At 52.4% G+C, this 20,510-nt stretch overlaps 4 protein-coding genes across 4 annotated transcripts; 2 read left to right on the forward strand and 2 right to left on the reverse strand.

Moving 5' to 3' along the window:
• Positions 1-790: 790 nt before the first annotated feature.
• Positions 791-3,306, forward strand: M406DRAFT_38577 (uncharacterized protein; the record flags this gene model as incomplete). The annotated part of the gene is made up of 3 exons (XM_040924063.1): positions 791-2,012; positions 2,104-3,053; positions 3,142-3,306. The coding sequence occupies 3 exons, from the start codon at positions 791-793 to the stop codon at positions 3,304-3,306; spliced, it is 2,337 nt and encodes a 778-aa protein (XP_040777514.1).
• Positions 3,307-11,840: 8,534 nt separating this feature from the next.
• Positions 11,841-12,607, reverse strand: M406DRAFT_101743 (uncharacterized protein). The gene has a single exon (XM_040914970.1). It carries the CDS (start codon positions 12,584-12,586, stop codon positions 12,365-12,367), a length of 222 nt encoding a protein of 73 aa, XP_040777515.1. The 5' UTR covers positions 12,587-12,607; the 3' UTR covers positions 11,841-12,364.
• A 47-nt stretch (positions 12,608-12,654) lies between these two features.
• Positions 12,655-13,780, forward strand: M406DRAFT_351544 (uncharacterized protein; the record flags this gene model as incomplete). Its single annotated transcript, XM_040922633.1, has 2 exons — positions 12,655-12,765; positions 12,888-13,780. The coding sequence occupies 2 exons, from the start codon at positions 12,655-12,657 to the stop codon at positions 13,155-13,157; spliced, it is 381 nt and encodes a 126-aa protein (XP_040777516.1). The 3' UTR covers positions 13,158-13,780.
• A 2,012-nt stretch (positions 13,781-15,792) lies between these two features.
• On the reverse strand, positions 15,793-18,082 carry M406DRAFT_356380 (glutamine synthetase). Its single transcript, XM_040923429.1, has 7 exons — positions 17,936-18,082; positions 17,730-17,768; positions 17,563-17,655; positions 17,320-17,367; positions 16,942-17,217; positions 16,436-16,838; positions 15,793-16,328 (listed from the first exon to the last, which is right to left on the reverse strand). The coding sequence occupies exons 1-7, from the start codon at positions 17,936-17,938 to the stop codon at positions 16,096-16,098; spliced, it is 1,095 nt and encodes a 364-aa protein (XP_040777517.1). The 5' UTR covers positions 17,939-18,082; the 3' UTR covers positions 15,793-16,095.
• Between the last annotated feature and the right edge of the window lie 2,428 nt (positions 18,083-20,510).

Genomic DNA, 20,510 nt, shown 5'->3' on the forward strand with positions numbered 1-20,510 from the left:
GTTTTTCCGCCCTGGGAAATCAATATGGACAGCAGCGTATTTGGTCTTCATTTACATTTGTATGGGCAGAATCTCATGATGTCCAAATTCTCAATATTTTTCCCTGGATATGTTTCTGCAAGATTTCCATCTCAGTCAACGCGTTGGTGCATTCTGAACCCTTGGGCGGTTCTGCTCAAGTCAAAGTAAGTACTTAGTGATTGTTTTTTGTGAAAGTTTACAGTGGGTGACAGTGGGCGATGGTGGGGAGAACGAGGCCCCAAGGGTCAAGACAGTATGGTACAGTGGCACTATCAGCAAGGCAGTGACACCCAAGTTTGTGCCTTCCAGGAACTCTGACTTTATCTTGTAAAACATGTTGCATAAGGAAAGAGCAATCAATTTCCAGTCTTTGCATCAGACACAGCCTTGTCTTTGTCTGTTCCTCTGCTCAAGGAACTCTTCCAGTGAGCAGAGAAATCTATCCCTTGGTCAAAACTTCTTGACCCCACCAACTTTTAGGTGGGCCTCGCATACTATTTGACTATTTGGCTCCATAGCATTGCAGTGCTAACCTAAGTTGCCTGCCGGCAGATCAACAGCCTGGATCCAGGGTCCAGAAATTTTACCAAAAAAGATCACTGCTGTACGATGAGGCTGTCCCAGATCCTCACCACCCACAATCACCAACCTTGTGCCCTCCAAATACACCTGCTCCCACCAAGGCCAGCAACAGCTGCTGCTGCTGCTGCCACCGCCATCACCTCCTTCACTCCCACATACACATTACAAGAGACTGCTGGTTGTCATCATGACTGACACACGCTTCTCAAAAGGCACGAAGCGTCCCAGCGCCGACGACGAGGACTCTTCTGCCTCCCCTAAGAGGGCAAGGGCAGACGGCGACAACACTGACACCATGAACAACAACAAGTACAACCCCTACCTGGCACACACATACGATGCGCAGAATGGCAGTGGTAGTGGCGGCGCGAGATCCTCAGGCTGGCCTGCCTTCAACGGCGTCACGCGCCACGAGACCACCGCCCAGCACGCCGCCAGGCTCGAAGACTCGGACAACAGCCCCTGGACTGGCGAGCCCCACAGCCAGAAATACTTCAAGATCCTCCAGGGCCGTCGAGATCTGCCGGTCCACAAGCACAGGCAGGAGTTTCTCGATATCTACCACAACACCCAGATCATGGTCTTTGTCGGTGAGACGGGTTCGGGAAAGACCACCCAGATCCCCCAGTATGTCCTGTACGACGAGCTGCCCCAGTTCACCGGCAAGCTTGTTGCCTGTACACAGCCGCGTCGTGTCGCCGCCACCAGCGTCGCCCAGCGTGTCGCCGATGAGATGGACGTCAAGCTGGGCGAGGAGGTCGGCTACAGCGTCCGCTTCGACAACTGCACCTCCGATAAGACCATGCTCAAGTACATGACCGACGGTCAGCTGCTGCGCGAGTGTATGCACGATAACGACATGTCACGCTACGCCTGTATCATCATCGACGAGGCCCACGAGCGTACCCTCGCTACCGACATCCTGATGGCCCTGCTGAAGGAGATTTCCCAGCGCAGGAACGACCTCAAGATCATCATTATGTCTGCCACCCTTGACGCCCAGAAGTTCCAGAAGTACTTCTACGACGCCCCGCTGCTGGCAGTCCCCGGCCGTACGCACCCCGTGTCGCTCTACTACACCCCTGAGGCAGAGAGAGACTATATCGAGGCCTCCATCAGGACGGTGCTCCAGATTCATGCTACCGAGGACGAGGGCGACATCCTACTGTTTTTGACCGGAGAGGAAGAGATCGAGGACGCCTGCAGGCGGATCAGGCTCGAGGTCGACGAGATGGTCCGCGAGTCGGATGTCGGTCCTATGGCCATCTACCCTCTGTACGGCACGCTGCCACCTCATCAGCAGCAGCGCATCTTCAACGATGCGCCTGGTCCCTTCAAGCCTGGCGGTCGGCCAGGGAGGAAGTGCATCATCGCCACCAACATCGCAGAAACATCACTCACCATCGACGGTATGTCTCCTCCCCCTCTTTCCCCTTATGTGCGCCTCCTCTCCATGACTGGGACAGATCGAGCTGACGTGTTTGTGTATGTGTGTCATAGGTATCGTGTACGTTGTCGATCCAGGCTTTAGCAAACAAAAGATCTACAACCCCCGGATTCGAGTCGAGTCCCTTCTTGTTAGCCCCATCAGCAAGGCCTCGGCTCAACAACGAGCGGGTCGTGCCGGTCGTACACGGCCAGGAAAGTGCTTCAGGCTATATACGGAGGCGGCCTACAAGAAGGAGCTTATCGAGCAAACCTATCCTGAAATCTTGCGGTCCAACCTATCCAACACCATCCTTCAGCTCAAGCGGCTGGGCGTCACGGATCTAGTCCACTTCGACCTGCTCGACCCGCCTGCGCCCGAGACCATGATGCGTGCCCTCGAGGAGCTCAACTTTCTGGCCTGTCTGGACGACGAGGGCGAGCTCACGGCGCTCGGCAAGCTGGCGTCGGAGTTCCCTCTAGACCCCCAGCTGGCCGTGATGCTGATCAGCAGCCCCGAGTTCTACTGCAGCAACGAAGTCCTCTCCGTCGTCTCCCTGCTCTCCGTGCCCTCGCCGTGGCTGCGGCCCAACAGGGAGAGGAAGCGTGCCGACGAGATGAAGGCCCACTTTGCCCACCCAGACGGCGACCACCTGACCCTCCTCAACCTGTACCACGCCTTCAGGGGCGAGATGAATAAGGGCACAGACTTGAAGCAGTGGTGCCACGAGCACTTTTGCAGCCTGCGCCACCTGACCTCAGCCGACCACGTCCGCGCCCAGCTCAAGCGCATCATGGAGACGCACGAGATCGAGCTCATGAGCACTGACTTCAGCGACAAAAACTACTACACCAACATCCGCCGCGCCCTGGTCGCCGGCTTCTTCATGCAGGTCGCCAAAAAGGACACCAGCAAGAGCTACACCACGGTCAAGGACAACCAGCCCGTGCTGATCCACCCTTCTAGTGTCATTAAGGCGGATTTTGAGTGGGTTGTCTATCACGAGTTCGTTCTGACCAGCAAGGTACGTCATGCTTCTTCTTCTTCCTCTTCTTCTTGCCTCCCTTCTCGTCTCTCCAGGTTGCTGACATTTTTCTTTGTTCTGTGTGCAGCAATACATCCGAACCGTCACCGGCGTCCGTCCAGAGTGGCTGATGGAAATTGCGCCCGCATACTACGCACTGGAATCTTTTGAGAATGGCGAGGTCAAGACGGCTCTCACGCGCGTTACGGAGAGGGTCCGCCGAAAGCAGGCGATGAAAGGGGGCAGAGCCTAGTAGAAGAGTGCCCGCCGCCGCCATCGGCATTACCCGTCTTCCAACAACAGGTCAGCGACGTCTCGGGACGGCAGACAGCAGTCGCCGCAGCCGACGCTACGGCCGGCGTCAGACCAATTAGCAGACAACACGCTTGGGGCTTATTATGCAAAGGTGTCCGAACCTGGTCAAGCAGCCATAAAAGTGTTGGGGAAGAAGAAGAAGAAGAGAAGACGAAGAAAGTGGGGCTGGGGGAAGGGGGTCAGAGGAGAAGTGAGACAAAACGAAGAGGCGAGCGAGGGGGCGAGAAAGAGCGGCAGACAGAAGGGGGCGTTCAACTTGGAAGGCGGCGAAACTGCGCACCAGAATCGGTTTAGATGGCGTTGCAACGTCTTGTTTCCTCAAAGTACAGAGTACATACATACACTTCACAGTGCATATGAATAAGTACAAAGAGGAAGAGAGAAGGAAGACTACTTGAGAAGACCGACAGCCGAGACACGTTTACCTGAGCAAGGCTTGAGACGAGTTAATCATGGAGAGGCAGTACAAAACGAGTGTCTTATGCGGATCGCGTAAGAAAAGGACAATACAGTGCAACTACCACACTACCTTTTGATTTATCAATTTTCTCTCACTTTGTTTCCCTTGTCTTTCGGGAATATGGATATTGCAAAACGGTTCCCCTCTCTTGAGATCGTGCACAAAACCTGGGTAAAAGGCATGCATTTCCCCTCTCTTTGTTGCTGAAGATTACGGAAACCAACCACTGGAGCCTCGCCTTACACCCCTCTCCCTCATCAAAGACTGGAGAGGCAGGACCTTTTCGTCCGCAATAAGCACACCAGCCGTAGGTATCCGTGCGGACAAGAAAGAAAAAGGACACAACCCTTCGGCTAAGTTCCTATCGATTTCCATGGTCCTCGGCCCAGAGGAGGGAGAAGTGAAATAAAATCAGGATTTCCTTACCCGGTGTCTGATTCAAGCACATTTAATTACGTATTTATTCCCGGATCCGTATTATTTTGGGAGCGAGGAGCGAGATGAGCTGGAGGCGGCGCAATTAAGCGACGAATTTCGCAGGGGATTGCTTGTTTGCTGATTCTCACTTCTTTCCAAATTCGTGCCTTTTCTTGCTGTGCTTCTCTCTCTTTCTCTCTTTTTTTTTTTCTTTTCTCCCCTTCCCCACCCCCTTCAGTATTTATGTGGGTTTTACGTACTTTTGAGCACTTGTTGCGTTTGCAAAGGGTTACACGTCGGTGTCAGTTAATTGATATGTTTGGATGAAAATGAAAAGAAGATGGTACTTTTTTTCTCCCGATTTTGATTCATACTTCTTTGATAGGCGTCCAAATCTACTTCCGTTTTGCTTTCCACATTTCTACAAGTACTAAGTAACTTCTGCTAAACCTGAATGGGAACTCATTTCTCGTAATAAATATTGATAAATGTTGTCCATGACTGGTTATATATTGCATTCCGGTCTCTCTCTCTCTCTCTCTTCTTCTTCCATGTCTCTCTCTCTCTCGCGCGCGCGCACACACCACACACCAGTTGACACACTACGCACGACAAGAGAAAAATGAAGAGGAAAAAAAGAAAAAACAAGAAGGAACAAACGAAAAGAAAAGGAGGGTGGGAAGAAACGTAAACCACGGTATTACCACAATCTCGTGCGAGCCCTCTCTGCTAATCGCATCTCTCTCCCTTTGTGTGTGTAGAGGTGTGTGTGTGTAGGTGTGCGTGCGTGTTGTGTGTGTGGGTGTGTGCGCCTGGGTAATTTCATGCAACGCCACCGCGTGGGCAGGCGAGAGCTTACGACGACGGGGATCCAGAACATCTTCTTGCCTGCATGAGCAAACAACAAGACCCAGCCTTGCAGGGGGGTGGGGGTTGGAACCAAGAAGTTGGTGCAGAAAGTTGCAACAGAGAAGAAGGGACAATGAATGCGACTTATACCGTCGAGGACAAGGACTCTGCTGGAGATCCCTCCCTTTCCCTTTTTAAACGGACAGAAATCCTGGCCGAGCCCACCACTAACCTGCTATCTGTCTGTGTGTGTGTGTGTGTGTGTGTGTGAAGATCAAGGTATAAGAAGTGGCAGCAAGAAGGAGGGGTAGATCAACAGTTAATGTTGGGCGCTTGATAGCTGACGACACGCCGGTCTACAATGCTTGGCGAGTACAAGAATCTTGTTGTATCGTCCGTTGGGTCATGCATCTTTGTAGGGTGGCGACGGTGCTGTGGTCTTTAGGAGGAACGCAAGATCAGTTTCTGTATGCAGGTGGTCAGCCACAGAAATGGGGAGCCAGTACCGTTCGAGCAGTTGGCCCTCTTTTTAGAGAGACCCGGCTTGACACCATCACCGCGGGTCTCGCTGAGGCACAGTCAGTGGTTCGGAACAGCTGCTCCATCCTCGTCATACCCGGGCACAGATGATCTGTCACTACGCACTGTGATGGTCAACTCCCTCTGCCTTCTGCCCCTGTCCCTCCTTCTGGGGCTGTGAAAAAGGGAAGGGAAAAAACGTTACCCCAAAAGGAGATGCTTGCGTGTGTGTGTGTGTGTGTGTGTGTGTGTGTGTGTGTGTAGAGGTACCAAAAGTACTTGTATCTGAGCTCGCCACGCTTCAGTCCATTTCTTCATTCAACTTACGACTACGTCGTGAGGTATCATGCATCAATACAACCCTCTGCGCCTTCTGAAAAGGAGCAAGTCTCGCCTCAGCAAGAGAGAGCGTACCATGACTTGCCGATACCTTTCTCCCTCGTATTCATGGATGCACATGTGAAAGCACATTGATGATCAGTAGCCTGCATGAGTCCATGAATATGGACAGCCGACGGTATATCTGTCCGTCCTTTTAAAAGAAGGCCTGGACATTGTGGAGAGAAAGGTGGAAAGATCGACCGTACACGTTCCTCTTGTTGCCTTGTTCCTATTACCTCACAAATTCTGCTGGTCTCGGCCTTACAGACGAGAAAAGAACGGGCGTCCCTTCTTGCCGCTGACCTCATATGTGTACTTTTTGCCTTTTTCTTGTTACTTCACAGAGTCTGACCGCTGGTCTCGGCTCTACAGACGAGAAAACAACGGGCTTCCGTGCTTGCCGCTGACCTCATACGCATAACATGATGTGCATGGGAAGGTGGCGGTTCCTTCTAATTAGCCAATTGGGCAACCTGAGCAGGACGCAAAAAATGTAGATTCTCTATATATCATTCCTGATATGCCTTACACGCTCTTCCTGCGTTGGTCCGCCTGCTGTGGACGGTTCGGGTGGGCGGCAGCAGTGCCTGCCGCCGCAGGGCGCCACGGGCGTAAGGATCTGGACGTAGTGACGCAGAGGGTGCTGGGACTCAACAAAACCTCCTCTCGAACTCGCAAGCCACTACCAGCCCATTTGTGTTATAGTGCTCTGGAGTCGACTGGCTTTTCAGGCTGTTGACAGCTATGGCCCACAGGAGAGGGTGCTCGTCTGGGTACGGACATGCTGCAGTAAGCCACGAGGAGATTAAATGTAAGCTGAAGCCGTTGAGGCGCATCGACAACCTGATGGCTTTGTCCTGGGCTTCGGCTCTTGAATACCTGAAATAATATTATGAGCTCAACTGGGCTGGTTCTCTGTGGACAGGCACTCGCATTGCCTGCTCCAGAGAGGACAACTTCCAAAGTAAAACGTCGTGAGACGTGTCATCTGAAGATCGTGTGCGTCTACAAGTACTCACGGAAAGTCAATCGTTTCGCCGTAGCCTACTCAGCCTTTTGCGTGTTCACGCGTTCCAACAATTTCTCGTCTGTTGGCCCATGAGGGTAAGATGTTTGCTCGCAAGAGCTGAGCGGTCATCGAAGAGCTGCCGGCGACAGACATTCCAAAGAGCAAACATGTGGGCTGTGTGAAATAAAGTGGCCCATGGCCACGAGCCCCGCACCCATAAGGCTGTCGATATGCACTGCTACGCTGTACGCGTCTGTGTGATGGGATCCAATTCGAAATATTGGCTGGTGATTCACTCATCCTAACAAGAGACCCCGCAAATGCGCACCGTTGCAAGTATCTGACCATACTATTGACCGCTCTTGGCGCTACAGTGAGATCTTTGCCTCTACTGGCTGGCCTCATGAGCATGTCGTTGAGCTGAATTTGCAAAAGATATCTCCTCGGGCATGGCCCACCTTCTAGCCGTATGCAGCCCCATCTATCCTGATTGGAAGTGTGTGTCGTATTTGGAGCGGAGTCTGGCACACAAGGAGGCATTCGCAGTCTGCTGATACAGGCTTAAATCACTGTGCTTGTACCAGAGCAGCTTTTGCGCATGCACCGGCACTCTCGGTCTGTGATGTGTATCATCGAGTCCTTTTAGGTAGGGTCATGTCGATGACATAGCGATGCTTCAGGCTTGCCCTTTAGTGCGGCTCGTAACGCTGCTCTCGTCATGTTATAGTTGTAATGAACATGATACATCTCAGTGAATCGGGGTGCCCTAATCAAAGAACATAGATGAGCCTTACTACGCACATGTTCAAAAGCAAGTAGGTATAAACCCTTCTCTGTGTGCGATAGCTGGTAGTTTTGCATGAAGTGAGAGAAGCTCGCTCGTCGGGGCAGCTGCTCACGACCTCACCCTGGTCGAAGCAGAGCCCCTTCAGTCATTTCCGCTGCTGATTAATGCTGCCAGGCATGTGAAATGGGTCTCCTCACGGTACGATTTCCGAAAAATTTTGACTTCCCGTGGTTGATCCACCTAGGCCATCATCCATGTGGTGGGAACCAGGATGGATCGCCTCCATAGGAATGCTGGGTGGGTGTGTGGATATGTATGGATATGTGTGTGTGTGTGTGTGTGTTTGTGCGGCAATGGATGCATGAGCTTGTGTGCTTTTAGGTGAGGGATGTTGCGTCTCGCCGCCCACCCTTCCTGGGCTCCTCGACATCAAGTGGCCCCCTGCTACGAGGTCAACGTACAGGATGCAGCCTTAATACTTGCAGTGATGCTGAAGACGCTCCTGAGGTTGAACAAGGACGGGCGTGATCTGACGCCCTGGTTAAAACCGAACTGGCCAATGGCCTCGAGCAGTTGACCCCCAGAATACAAACCGAACACGAAGTACCATGTGGCGATCCTAGTCCTGCCTTGACACACCGTGGCGTACCCCACGTAAGCTGCAAGAGTGCTCCCATCTCAGCCGTTTCTCGGTGGGAGATGAGGTGGAAACATGATGCAGGCGATATCATAAATGCTATGGTAGCGAGTAGGTGCGGCTCTCGTGGGCAACAAAGGCGGTTCTGGGTCAGGGAGGAGTAGTGCAAAGTGGATCTGGAGAATTGGCCCGGACCCGCGAAGATCTTTCACGATAGCAAATACAGAAGGCCGCTCGAGGCGCTCTCTATTAGCAACTCATTGTGAGCGAAGCCTCTCCCATGAGCTGTGTGCCAAAACCAGGCTAGTGGAGCTGCTCCGCAGCTCTGTCATGAGGGGTTCTCTTGTTGCCCCCATTCTTGTTCCTGGCCTTGGCACACACGTCGAGCATCTGAGGAACAAGTGTTGAGTAAACTATTTTTGCGTTGGGAAGGAAAAGCGGGGAGGGGTTTACTATGCTCAAACCCCTAAGTGATCAATAGGTAGGGTAATCTTTCGGCCGCGTCGAGGTGATCAGTCGTCGGCAACGCACCATGGTATGAGACGAAGGAGGGGTAGACAAGAACTGGTTAGAAGTAGATACCCGTAGGGTCATCGTGACGACACGAGACCATGACACTCCATGTGACCCTTCTCGGCTGTTCGTCGGGGGAGTTGAAGCAGGCTCGCTGGGCTGATATTCTCATACGTGAAGCCCTTGTATCGCATGGCTGTAAATACCCTCACACCCTCTTTTCTCTCGGATATTCGGTTGCCGCACGAATAGAACTGTAGTCGAGGAGCCAGCAGTCACCATACAGCCACACAGCGAGCAGGTCTGGAAGTGGGCCCATGGTGATGTGTGACGTATTCGGGCGCAGCCTGCATGCGAAGGATGACGGTCGAGAGTAGACGCATCGCAAAAAGGACCGAGACAGAGCTGGCCAGTCGCAGCATAGGATGGAGTTGGGAGATCAAGACTGCGACACCGCGGGCGAGGGCGCAGACGATGAACGATGTTGACGGCAGAAACGGTCGGCGGTAGTGAAACCGAGAAATCGTCTGGATGACATGTCGTCGGCAAAGACTGCAGGTGCCCACAACTGCTGTGACGCTGAGGCCCCCCGTTGTCTTAGCAGGGGGAGAGAATATCCAGCGTCAGCTGTCAAGCACTCGTAGCATGCCACTACTGCGATACACTGGCTCCAGCTCTCTCTCACAGGAGGGAAAGGGCTGGAAGGGAGAAATAGCGAGGAAGGAGAAGGTGGGGTGTGGAGGGGCAGGTGCCAGGGACCCCTCACCATGCCTCATGTCAGTTGTTGAAGAAATCACAACCCACCCACCGGAGCCTTCCTTCCCCCAATCAGACGCGATTCATGTTTGAAAGAATGCTCGTCAGGGCCGCAGTTACCAGCACTCGTCCTCTCGACCCACGCACCATGTGATATGTAACGTGCGTGCTCACGTGCTGCTGTCTGCCGTCAAGTACCCTCATTGGAAGGAAGGCCTGCGTAGCGAGCTTCTCAGAGTTGGCAATGACCCCACATAATCCCTCTTTCTCACGCTCGATAATCCTCACAGTACAATGCCATATAATACCAGAAACCCAGAGTACGTTCCAGGAACCATTAAAAGTACATAGTACAAAGTACAAGTAAATACAACTATATGGTACGTACTTCGTAAATCCCCTCTCGTGCCTGCCGTGTCCTTATTGGCTTATTATATACTACCCCTCCCCGTCCCAAAAGCCCACTAGCACGACCAGCATGCCCTGCATACTGCCATCTGCAGCATCTTCTTCTGCTGCCAGCAAGCTTTCCACTAAAGCCAGCAGCCAGCAACCCGGGAGACAGCAAATGTGGGAGGTTGAATGCACTAGAAGGCCATGGAAACCCAGTTGGCCAGACCTTTCAGCCTCAACCCATACCAACCTCATACGGCAAGCCTTTTGCTAAGCAAGGCGGGAATGTCATCTGTCACCGTTGCACGACATCTGCCGCGCGGCTCAGCACGCCTATTTGGGACATGTTTCCAAGGGCTGACCCTGGTCGTCCCAGCCAGCCCTGCAGCAATCCTACCATCCGTGTCATTACACATGTTGCAGGGTACATCTGCACTACGGCAAGAAGGCCTACTGGATGGCCCTACAATGTTCCCTCCAAGGTACTCCCCCCCCTCCCTTTTCCCTTGTTAACCCCTACATATGCACTAAACCCCCTTGTCGCTCACAGGGCCTGTATGGCACACCACTGGCTTTCTTCGGCGTACGGTTACAATGGCTAAGTAAGGTGTTGTGAGGGTAAGCCAAACCAGGCCAACGTTATTGATATATCATTTCATGGAAAGGACGCGAAGTTCAGGATGTTTCACGTGTATGGCCGTCTCTCCGTCTCTCCTTCTCCTCCCACTCCTGTCATATCTCATATTCATTCTGGCGGCCACTAAGTCCTCAGTGCTTCTTGGCGAGAATCCGGACGCGTATTCCTTTCCTTCCGCTTACCCTCTTTCACCTCAAGATTTCGCCAGCTTATTCCCAATCCACACCTGACAGCTCGGCGTCCTGAAGCCGATGCCGCGCATCCTGGTCCTGGCCCCCTCCCCCCTCAATGTACCACAGTACAGCAGCTCATCTCATTGGAGGGGTCTCGAGGCCAAGTATTTCATCAGACGGCCGTCGTCATACGATCATCCCCGCGTTCGGGATTGCTTTCGTCTCCTACTGGTTGTGCATCCCTGGTAGCGAGAAACAGAGGCGCAAGGACACCAAGACGGGCCAGCCGCATGTCGCACAGCAATCAGAGGATATACGAGCCATAACGTCACTCATCCATATATTGTGTACTATGATGGCTGTACTATAGCCGTAAATAATATTTCGGTACAACCACCTCCCCATCATTGTTTCGACTGGCTATCATATCCTGACACGGTGGATCTGCACGCCTGGTCCTTCTCCCCATTCTTCATTGCTCCTTCTCCATTCTCTCTTCATATTCCCTTTTCGCTGCCTTCCTCCGCAACAAGCGCCCCCTCCCCTTTCCCCACATCCCGGCGGACAGGGCACACAATTGCAAACTTTGTCTGACTATGGCATTTACTACGGCATATTAGAATCATCTCAACAGAACGTGGGGGGATAATGGCTGGCAGGGAAGGTACGCACCCCCAACACAGTAAGGCTCGGTGGAGTTGGCTACTGCACCGTGGTGCTTATGGCGGGTGCGGGTAGCGACGTATTGGTGGTTGCAGTTGCAAGGTGTGGGGGCTACGAAATGTGTTAGTGAAAGGTCAACCAATCCTTAGCTCCCCGAGAACGAACAACCTTTCCTCTTCCTCTCTCCTTTTCTTTCTCTTTCCCTTTTCGGTCCTCATTTTTTTCTCCTCTCTCTTTTCAATCTTACTCTTCTCTCTTTCTTTTTTCTTCTTTCGCCCTTTGTCTTCTTCTACCCACACAGGTGGAAACAAAACATGACACTGCCTTCAACTGTTGACTGCAGATAGCTGAGTCAGGAAAAAAGAGTTGTTGTCTCCCTCGTCCTTCCTTGTATTTTCTTCCTTTTTTCTTCTTTTTCTCTTTGATTCCTGTGCCGTTTCACTCCCTCTTGGAGATCTCTGCCTTAATCACATACACACATACATTGGTAAAGTCCACTGGTGCTATGGTGACATAGTTCTACATACATTGCATGTACCCTTCCAGCATCCATCCACATCGTCCACAACCTCTTCCCCCCACACCCATACCCACCTCGTGGCGGAACAGCCCACACTGGCCAACTCTTCTCGACCCTTTGGCACATGTTGCCCATGACCCTTGTTCCTTGCATACCTTAATCGTCCCTCCTCCGTCTCGATCCGAACCTCACACGGGTACCTTGAACCCTTTGCCTTGATGGTGGTAATTGAGGCAATTCGTCAATATAAAAATCCTCAACAGCCACGTCCTCAGTATCTGACTACTCTGCTTTCCGTCTCTGATCCTCATTTCTCTTCTTGTGGTTCATCACATTCTCCTTTACGGCCTCAAAAAGTGTGTTTTGTTGCTTTGTTTCTTGAATATATTTAACCTCCTCGTTGCATTCAAAACTTTCGCAGAAGCTTTGCGTCACCGCTTCTACCTGTGTCATCAACCCCACCTGTTCAGGGACTTTTGTCACAGCACCAGTGACAAGCCTCATTCGGTCCTCAAAGTCGTGTCTACCCTGCTTAAAAAAACTTCGTTATTCAACAGTACTAAACAGCCACCATGAGCGGGAGTGGGAGCGGCGGTTTTTACAAGTACAGGTGTAAATATTTCTACACCCACAACTGCAGCAACTGGGTCTATGTCCATAATTCAGCCTGTGCTAACTGCCTTGTGAGCTTCTATCCTGATCTGATCAGCCCCTACGAGATGCTTTGCCCCATCCACAATCCCCACCCCCAAGGAAGGCCGACATGACTGACCATCACTTCCACCCCACCCCCCTTCACCACCAGGCTGAGGGTCGGGACACTATTCAGATCCCACCCCACACCCAGGCCCAGATGGACTCCCAACCCAGAGACATCTACGTGCCGTACTTTGAGGGGGGTGTTCTCAAGTACTCTCTTATGGAGGTCGTTATCACGGACCAGGGCGGCCAATACTGGGAACTCAGGGAGAAGGTTGCTAACCCCGGTGTGCCGTACATTCCCGCCACCAACGCGCAACCTGCTCCTCTTGGCTTCATCACTAGTACAGCCGTGCAGTCACAGGCACGCGCCTAGAGAGCTCCAGGGCTGAGGGCTGAGGAGGGAGCAGCGTCCGGCGCTGTAGCAAATGGTACGGCACGCCGAAGTGTGGGCTTAGAGGAAGCACCGGTGGGAATACGGCGGTTTATGTGTGAGACAGCAGCTTCAGGAGAAGCGTGGTAATCCAAAAAAATATGACGCGGAGTGGGCTGGGAGACATAAGATTAGCAGAGAGGAAGACACTGTACATGTACGCCGAGTCTGACGGGGACGTGTGGTAAGGGGAGGGTCGGAAAAGGGAGGAGGACACGGTGAGCAGCAGCCCGGCAGAACTTGCGTGTCTATGAGTTCCTGGCCCACCCCCACAGGAAAAAAGATGGAATATAAGGCGAATGCGAGGAGGAACAGACGGGCTCTGAGACGACGCAAAAGTCAAAGCTCCCAAAGACTCTCCCTCAACACGGACACTTCATTATTCGGAATCATCAGAAACCTCCTTTTCACCCTGTCAGCCAAATGAGCGGGATCGATTTGGACAGTCATTACAGCCCAGAATCCTCAGCAAAGGATGACAATAGCATAATTAGCCAGCGAGTTCCCGGTTCCATGCTTGAAGTCTCTACTTAGGTAGTGCACTGCAATTCAGGCATCATCAACAGAAAGATCACACCACGATCAACAGCATCTATCCCTTTTTCGTGACCAGGCTAGCATAACACCCTCGTCGAATGAGATACAAAGTCAAGGGGCGTGAATCCAAGATTGATGAAAAAGCCAGGCGAGCACTTCCTGAAGATGACAACGTCACCAAACCGAGCCCATCAACATTGCCCACACGCAGGAACCAAGAAGCCGTCCCCAGTTAATCAAGCTAGACAATCTCCGGTGCTGGGACAACCAATGTCGCCATCAGTACGAGAGGCGATCATGTGGTTGCGGAGAGCAACTCGGTGGGCGAACTCTGAGGAGGCTGGAATTAGTACTAAAAGTGAGGTGGGTCGGTGTCTTGGGAAGAGTCGTCGACCAATCCCTTCTTGTTTTGTTTGTGTGGACCTGAGCCATCGAGCTGGATCTCTAGGTGACATCAGTTTGACACGTGCACCTTTGCAACCTGGTTAGGAGGCATGTGTCATGGTTCGTCTACCATGCTGAGATCTGAGATTTTCTTCCTTCGGTACTGTTAAACGTTATTATTGTTACATCTCACTGCAAGCTATCATCATCATGATTTTGCTTGGCTTTGTCTGGCACGAGGGAGGGGGTGGGGGGGGGGGGGGGGACAGCATGACCCTCTGATATCGGGCCTGCCGAATCGGGGTGCATAGATACAAGCTTTTGACCAGCTCACTTCCAGGTTATAAGCTTTTCACTACCGTGGTACTGAGTGCAAATTTTTTTTTTTTGCATTGTGACAGCGCACGAGCCGCGAGTGAGGCTTTGCCTGTTCTTTCTCTGTGTCCCGAGTATCTAGCCGCGAACCGCGGAGCTTCCTCAAGTACAGTCCTTACGCAAAGGAATGACTTTTCTTGGTAAAGGAAGAACAATGGTCGTGGGGGGGCCTTCTCCCCTTTCTTTTCTTTGACCTATGTTCGAACCCCTTTTGGGGCTCCTCTCACGCTACGTATCTCGAGTTATATCTCAGAATATAGCCTCAGCTTTGATTTCCCGCTCCCCTGTTCCCCTTTCTTGACATCCTCGCGCCAAAATTATCGAGTCTTATTGAATGTATGCTGGTCTACGCTGACAACTTAGTCGGTACAGGTTACAGTAGTGGTGAGGGAGAGGAGGAGGAGAACAAAGAGAAGGAGAAGGAGGGAGGGAATGGACGAATCGAAGTGAAGTTCGTATGATGTCAAAGATATTTACTTTGCAATTACTTAGTAAGTAGGCAGGCAGGTAAATAGTCAGTCGACCGACTACTTTGACTACCCATCCACACGACATGTTAGCCAGCAGAGACGATGGGTTGGATTATCTCTTCTTCTACCCCTTTTCCCAATCCTTCCTACGTTTTTCCCTCAAATCTTCTATTCTTCTTCTTTCAACTTTCTTTCTTCTTTTACAACAAATGTTCTTTTCATTTTATTCTATTTCTCTTCTTTGAGGGAAAGAACCTAAGTGCGGCAGCTCAACAAGGTCTCTCTCTGGCAGTCAAGTATCCCTACACAGACGAGCAGATGATCTACGTAATTCCAAAGGAGAGAAGCGGGGCGGGGGACGGTTTTTAAAGCGGCAATCACTGTTCACCATTGCATTGTGGTCTCTTATGGCTACACATACCTAGCATAAGCATCATCTGCCCTGTTATATCTTTGCGAGATCAGCCTCGAAGGGAGGCCGGCAGGACAAGGGCCCCGCCGAGCCGGCCTGTACATGACTATGCACATGCATGTAAGAGGGGGGCATAGACCTCATTCTAGCTCGCAACTTCGGAAGCCCCGACTACGACGAAAGACGCTATGCCCCCGGGTTAGATCCTCCTGCCCGCCTCTCGGACTGCTTCGGACCGGTGTCTGCCGACCTAAGCACTCAATGGTGCGGCCTCTTGACACTTTAGATGTCTGCTGTAGGGTGAGTTGCCGTTTCACAAACATCTGCAAAGACGTAGTAAGTTTCTTGGCATTGGGTTACGGGTCAAGGCTGTTCGTGGGACTGGACACACACATACACACGCACACCACAAGATTCATCATTCTAACCTCCAATCTCTCCATATGCAGGTTATCTACGAGTCTCACGAACTCGAATCCTTACGGATATCTGCCCCGCGTACTGCTCTTGTATAGCTACACTCTTAGACCAGAAGCAACAGGTTTATTGAAAAAAGAAAAAAAGGAACCAGTACCATGGATCTCGCTCGAATGACTCATCTCGCACTCTCGTTTCACCCACCCGTATGCAGTAAGGTCCCTCTGCTCAACACAATCTTCCCCCTTATACAACAGGAAACAATGACCCAAGAAAGGTATACTTTCTACTCGACAGCGCCGAAAATGGTCTCCATAATGATACCGCTGATCTGGTAAGGGTCAGCGTTGGAGGCAGGGCGGCGATCCTCGAAGTAGCCGTAGCCCTTGGCGGCGCACTCGCGGGGAATACGGATAGAGGAGCCACGGTTGGCGACGCCATATGTGAACTGGTCGATGGCGCCGGTCTCGTGCCTGCCGGTAAGACGGAGCTCGTTGCCCTCTCCGTAGACGAGGATGTCTGCAGAAAAAGAGAAAAGAGGTCAGCTTTTTATTTGCGGGTGACGCTCATGGCTGGGCGTGTCTGATGATGTCAAGGCAGGAAGGGGGGGGGGGGAGATAACGTACGCTCCTTGTGGCGGCCCTCGAGCTTCTTGATGGCAGCCTCGATGTGCTTCATGCCACCCTCCTTACGCATCTCCTCAGTGGAGAAGTTGCTGTGCAGACCGGCACCGTTCCAGTCACCGGGGATTGGCTTGGGCGCGAAGGAAACGCGAGCACCAAAGACCTCGGCGATGCGGTGGAGCAGGAAACGGGCAAGCCAGAGCTGGTCGCCCATGTCGATACCTTCACAAGGGCCGACCTGGAACTCCCACTGGGCGGGCATGACCTCGGCGTTGGTGCCGGAGATGTTCACGCCGGCGTACAGGCAGGCCTTGTAGTGGGCCTCGACGACGTCACGTTGGACGACCTTGCCGGCGCCGACACCGCAGTAGTAAGGGCCCTGGGGGGCGGGGAAACCGTGGGCGGGCTGAAATAAGAGAGATCAGTTGTTAGCAGAGAGTAAGCAACATCTCCTATGTCATAATGACACCGAAGAGGAAGGGACGCGACAGGGTCTTGTGTGTGCTTACCCAGCCGAAGGGGCGGTCGTTGAGGTCGAGCAGGGTGTACTCCTGCTCGAGGCCAAACCAGGGCTTGTGGGCGCCGTGCTTCTCCATCAGCTTAGCACACTCGTGGCGGTGGTTGAACTTGTTAGGTGTGCCATCGGACATCCAGCACTCGGTGAGGACGAGAATGTTGTCGCCGCCCTGAGTGCGGAAGGGGTCAGGGTAGACAGCGACGGGCTTCAGGTAGACGTCGCTGTTGTCGCCAGGGGCCTGGCCGGTGGAGGAGCCATCGAAGTTCCACTGCAAAGGGGGAAAGAGAGAAAAAGGAGGGCCAGATTAGCGAAGAACAACAAGCAAGCAAAGCGAGCAAGAGGACAAGGGAAGGAAGGGGACGACACATACTGTTGGGAGGTCAGCGGGTGTGTAACCGCCAGACTTGGCGTCCAGGGTCTATTGTAATTTGAAGCATTCCAGTCAGCGGGTTATCCTATTTCTTTTGGGGGGACAATCGGTTCCGGAAGACGAGAGACATGTGGAGAGAGACACACAGAGGCGCAACCGGTGGTGCGTCATGTCTCAGTCTCTTCCTCCTCTCCACCTCTGTCTCTATCAATTCATCGAGCCGGACAGAGCAAGGAAACTTACCCGCGACTTTGATCGAACACCGCCCTCACTGTCGATCCAGATGTACTCGGCCATGATCTTTCCCTTCTGGCTGAGGGCCAGGAAGGGGGCCAGCTGTGTATTATGAGACATATTAGTTCCCGTGCCTTTGCGTGTGGGCATACATATTCTCGCCAGCCTCAGCTTACGTTCTGGGCCGAGGAGGTCCCGAAAGCATCGTTATAAGCCTGTAGGGAAGAAAGAGGAGGTCTCCTGGTCAGCTCAACTGTCCTGTGCTCGAATGTGGCGACGATATCGTTGTAGGGGAGTTTTGCGCCGCCATGAGGGGACTTTGTTGGGGCCCGTAGATAAGGTGGGCCGACATGCGCGCCCGCGCAAGAGAGAGTGAACGTACCATCTTGTATGAGAGATCTGACGAGTCTCGTCAGGAGGAACAGGAGCAGAAAGATTGGAGCGAAGAGGTCGCTGGAGGGAAGGTATAGAAAGGTTGGACGTGAAGCAGTCGTCGTCGACGAGCGAGCTAAAGGGTTGGTTCTTTTTGTAGGATGGACAAGGAAAGGAGATCTACAAGTATGGAGCTGTTTGGGGGGGGGGGGAGGGAAGGAAAGTCTTAAAAAGAAAAAAGGCGTGGTGGAGCTGAGCTGGGTATGGAGGGATTTAGAGTCACGGAAGCGGGGAGGGGCGACCAGAGCAGTACCTACGTAGTACTAACGTCGCAGTAGTGACCTGCTCTTGCCCTTTCTGCGTTTTCCCAGGCGACCGGGTCCGGGCCCGTCAGCACGTCACGCAGACTACGGCAGTACGTCCTATGTACTAGGTGCACACTGGAACCTTGGATCATCTAGGGTCCCTAGGATGAGGATTCTGGGCAGGGCTGGCTACACACAGGATATACACTTTGGTGGGGTTCAGGGTCACTGGAATCGCTCACCAAGCCAGGTCTCGACTTCTGGAAAGGGCAACAAAAGCGGGCATGCCATTTGTTCACAACAAAGAGGGTTCCTTTTCTGTTCTTTTTCTTTTCTTCCCCTTCCTTGGGGCCCAGAAGGAACAGATGGATCTTCGTGTCCCCCAAGCCAAGAGGTTCTGGGTCTTGGTGCTATGATCCGTCAGTGGTTCGGGCAAAGGGGGGGTGACACTATAATTACCCGCGCCACGAGTTGGAGAGAAAGACAAGGCAAGGGGCCAAGACAAAGGAAGGTAAGTCGTGACGGTCCTGTTTATTCCGAGAATGCTGATTTTCTCTCCCGCCCCTCTCCTCTCTCTCTTCTTTTGTTTCTCCGTCGCTTATACTTTTATCTACTATGTCTACAAGATTTGTTGGAGGGGTTTTTTTTTTTTTTTTGTTGGCCCTGCGACTCTCGCCTGAATCAGGAATGGAACGAGTGGTGGTGGTGACGGGACGGACGACGTGGAGGGGCTGAGGGAACCCCACGTCACCAGTGAGTGTCTAGGAGTAACCCACCACCACCCCTCACTGGTCGCGTGTGTGCTACCCACCACCCCTCATCGTACCAGGGCAGCATGCATGGATAAGGGCCTTCCTCCGCCGTCGATGCAGAATCCTCCTAACTTAGTACCATGATATGTACTCCGGAATACACAGACTGCATACACGTGGCCTGATGGGTTGATTCGCATTCTTCTCCCTCCCAAGACGAACAGGAAGGATGAAAGCCAAAGAGACAAGTTACCTCGTATACGAACGAGACAAACACGAACATGGCGTGGCTGAACACGGCCACGGGCCTCCATTCCCGGGGTTGCCATTTTTATCTCTCGTCGAGACAACAATCTGAAGGATTGAATGCTGAAGAGAAGCCCCACCCGCCAGCCTTGTTCTTCCAAGGGTGGGGTGGCTGGGTTCCGTCTGCTCTCGATTTTTTTCTTGGTGCCGAGACTTACTATGTACAAGTCAAATCCGGGGTCTCACTCTTCGCTCTCCTACTCACATGGCAAGCCGATTTCGGCCGTTCACAGCTGAAAACCGTCATTCTGCTAACCCTCCCTGCCATTCCATGCTTTCCAACACTGCAAGCAATTAAGTGTCAAAAGCAAGAAATCATATTATCACTCAAGACAATAAAATGCATTTTCTCAGCAAGAGAGAGGGAAAGGGAAATTAAAAGTGAACAGGATACCCTCGGCTCTGGTCTTGCCATTGAGCCATTTACGGCCGGCACTGACACAAGAAGAAAGGCGACTGCATGCAATCACTCTAGACATTCTGGACCGTTTGGGCGCCACAGGATTTCAATTACCTAACGGTACCTCTCCCGTTCGTGTTTGTTGTCTTTTTTTAGGGGTGGGTGAACCGGACCCCCTCTCCTTTCTCAGCGCCACAGCTGATAAGAAAAGTGATGATAGCGCTCTGATTGGCTGGTGCTCACCTTATGTGCAATACCCCTGACGCTGTTCCTCGCCGTCTCCGAACCCGGAAACCTGGGGTGCGCTGTCGTCGTACTGCCTTCAAGCGACAGACGGCCTGAACCAGCAGAGAGAGACATGGACGAAATGTTGTTAATCTGCAGGGTCTGGGACAGTCGACCTACTTTTGTTCCTTTATTTCTTTCATGCACGTACATAGTACTACTGTGAGACTTTACATACTACTAGCAGAGAGAGAGAGAGCGCGCAAAACGTCCCTTCGAACAAGGTTCTATCGGTCTCGAAAGGATAGACTTATTTGTTGAACTTGTCATACGCCATCAATGAGCATCATTTTCCCAATCTGCCTCAGCCGGCTCATCGCCTAATCATAATCCTAAACAAAACAAACCCCCCCCCCCTCCTCCACTTTCTTGCCGGTCCTGCTCCAGGCAACATGCACCTCACCTCACCCCACGTTTTTGTTTGTTTTCTTCTCACCTTGTCCAAATCGGAATTCAGGCGATTCGTCCATTCAACCGGGCGGGCGCTCCGATCAATCAACTTTACAGAATTTATCACGCGCGCACACACACACACAC

Source organism: Cryphonectria parasitica, assembly GCF_011745365.1.
Source record: "Cryphonectria parasitica EP155 unplaced genomic scaffold M406scaffold_4, whole genome shotgun sequence".
NCBI lineage: Eukaryota > Fungi > Ascomycota > Sordariomycetes > Diaporthales > Cryphonectriaceae > Cryphonectria > Cryphonectria parasitica.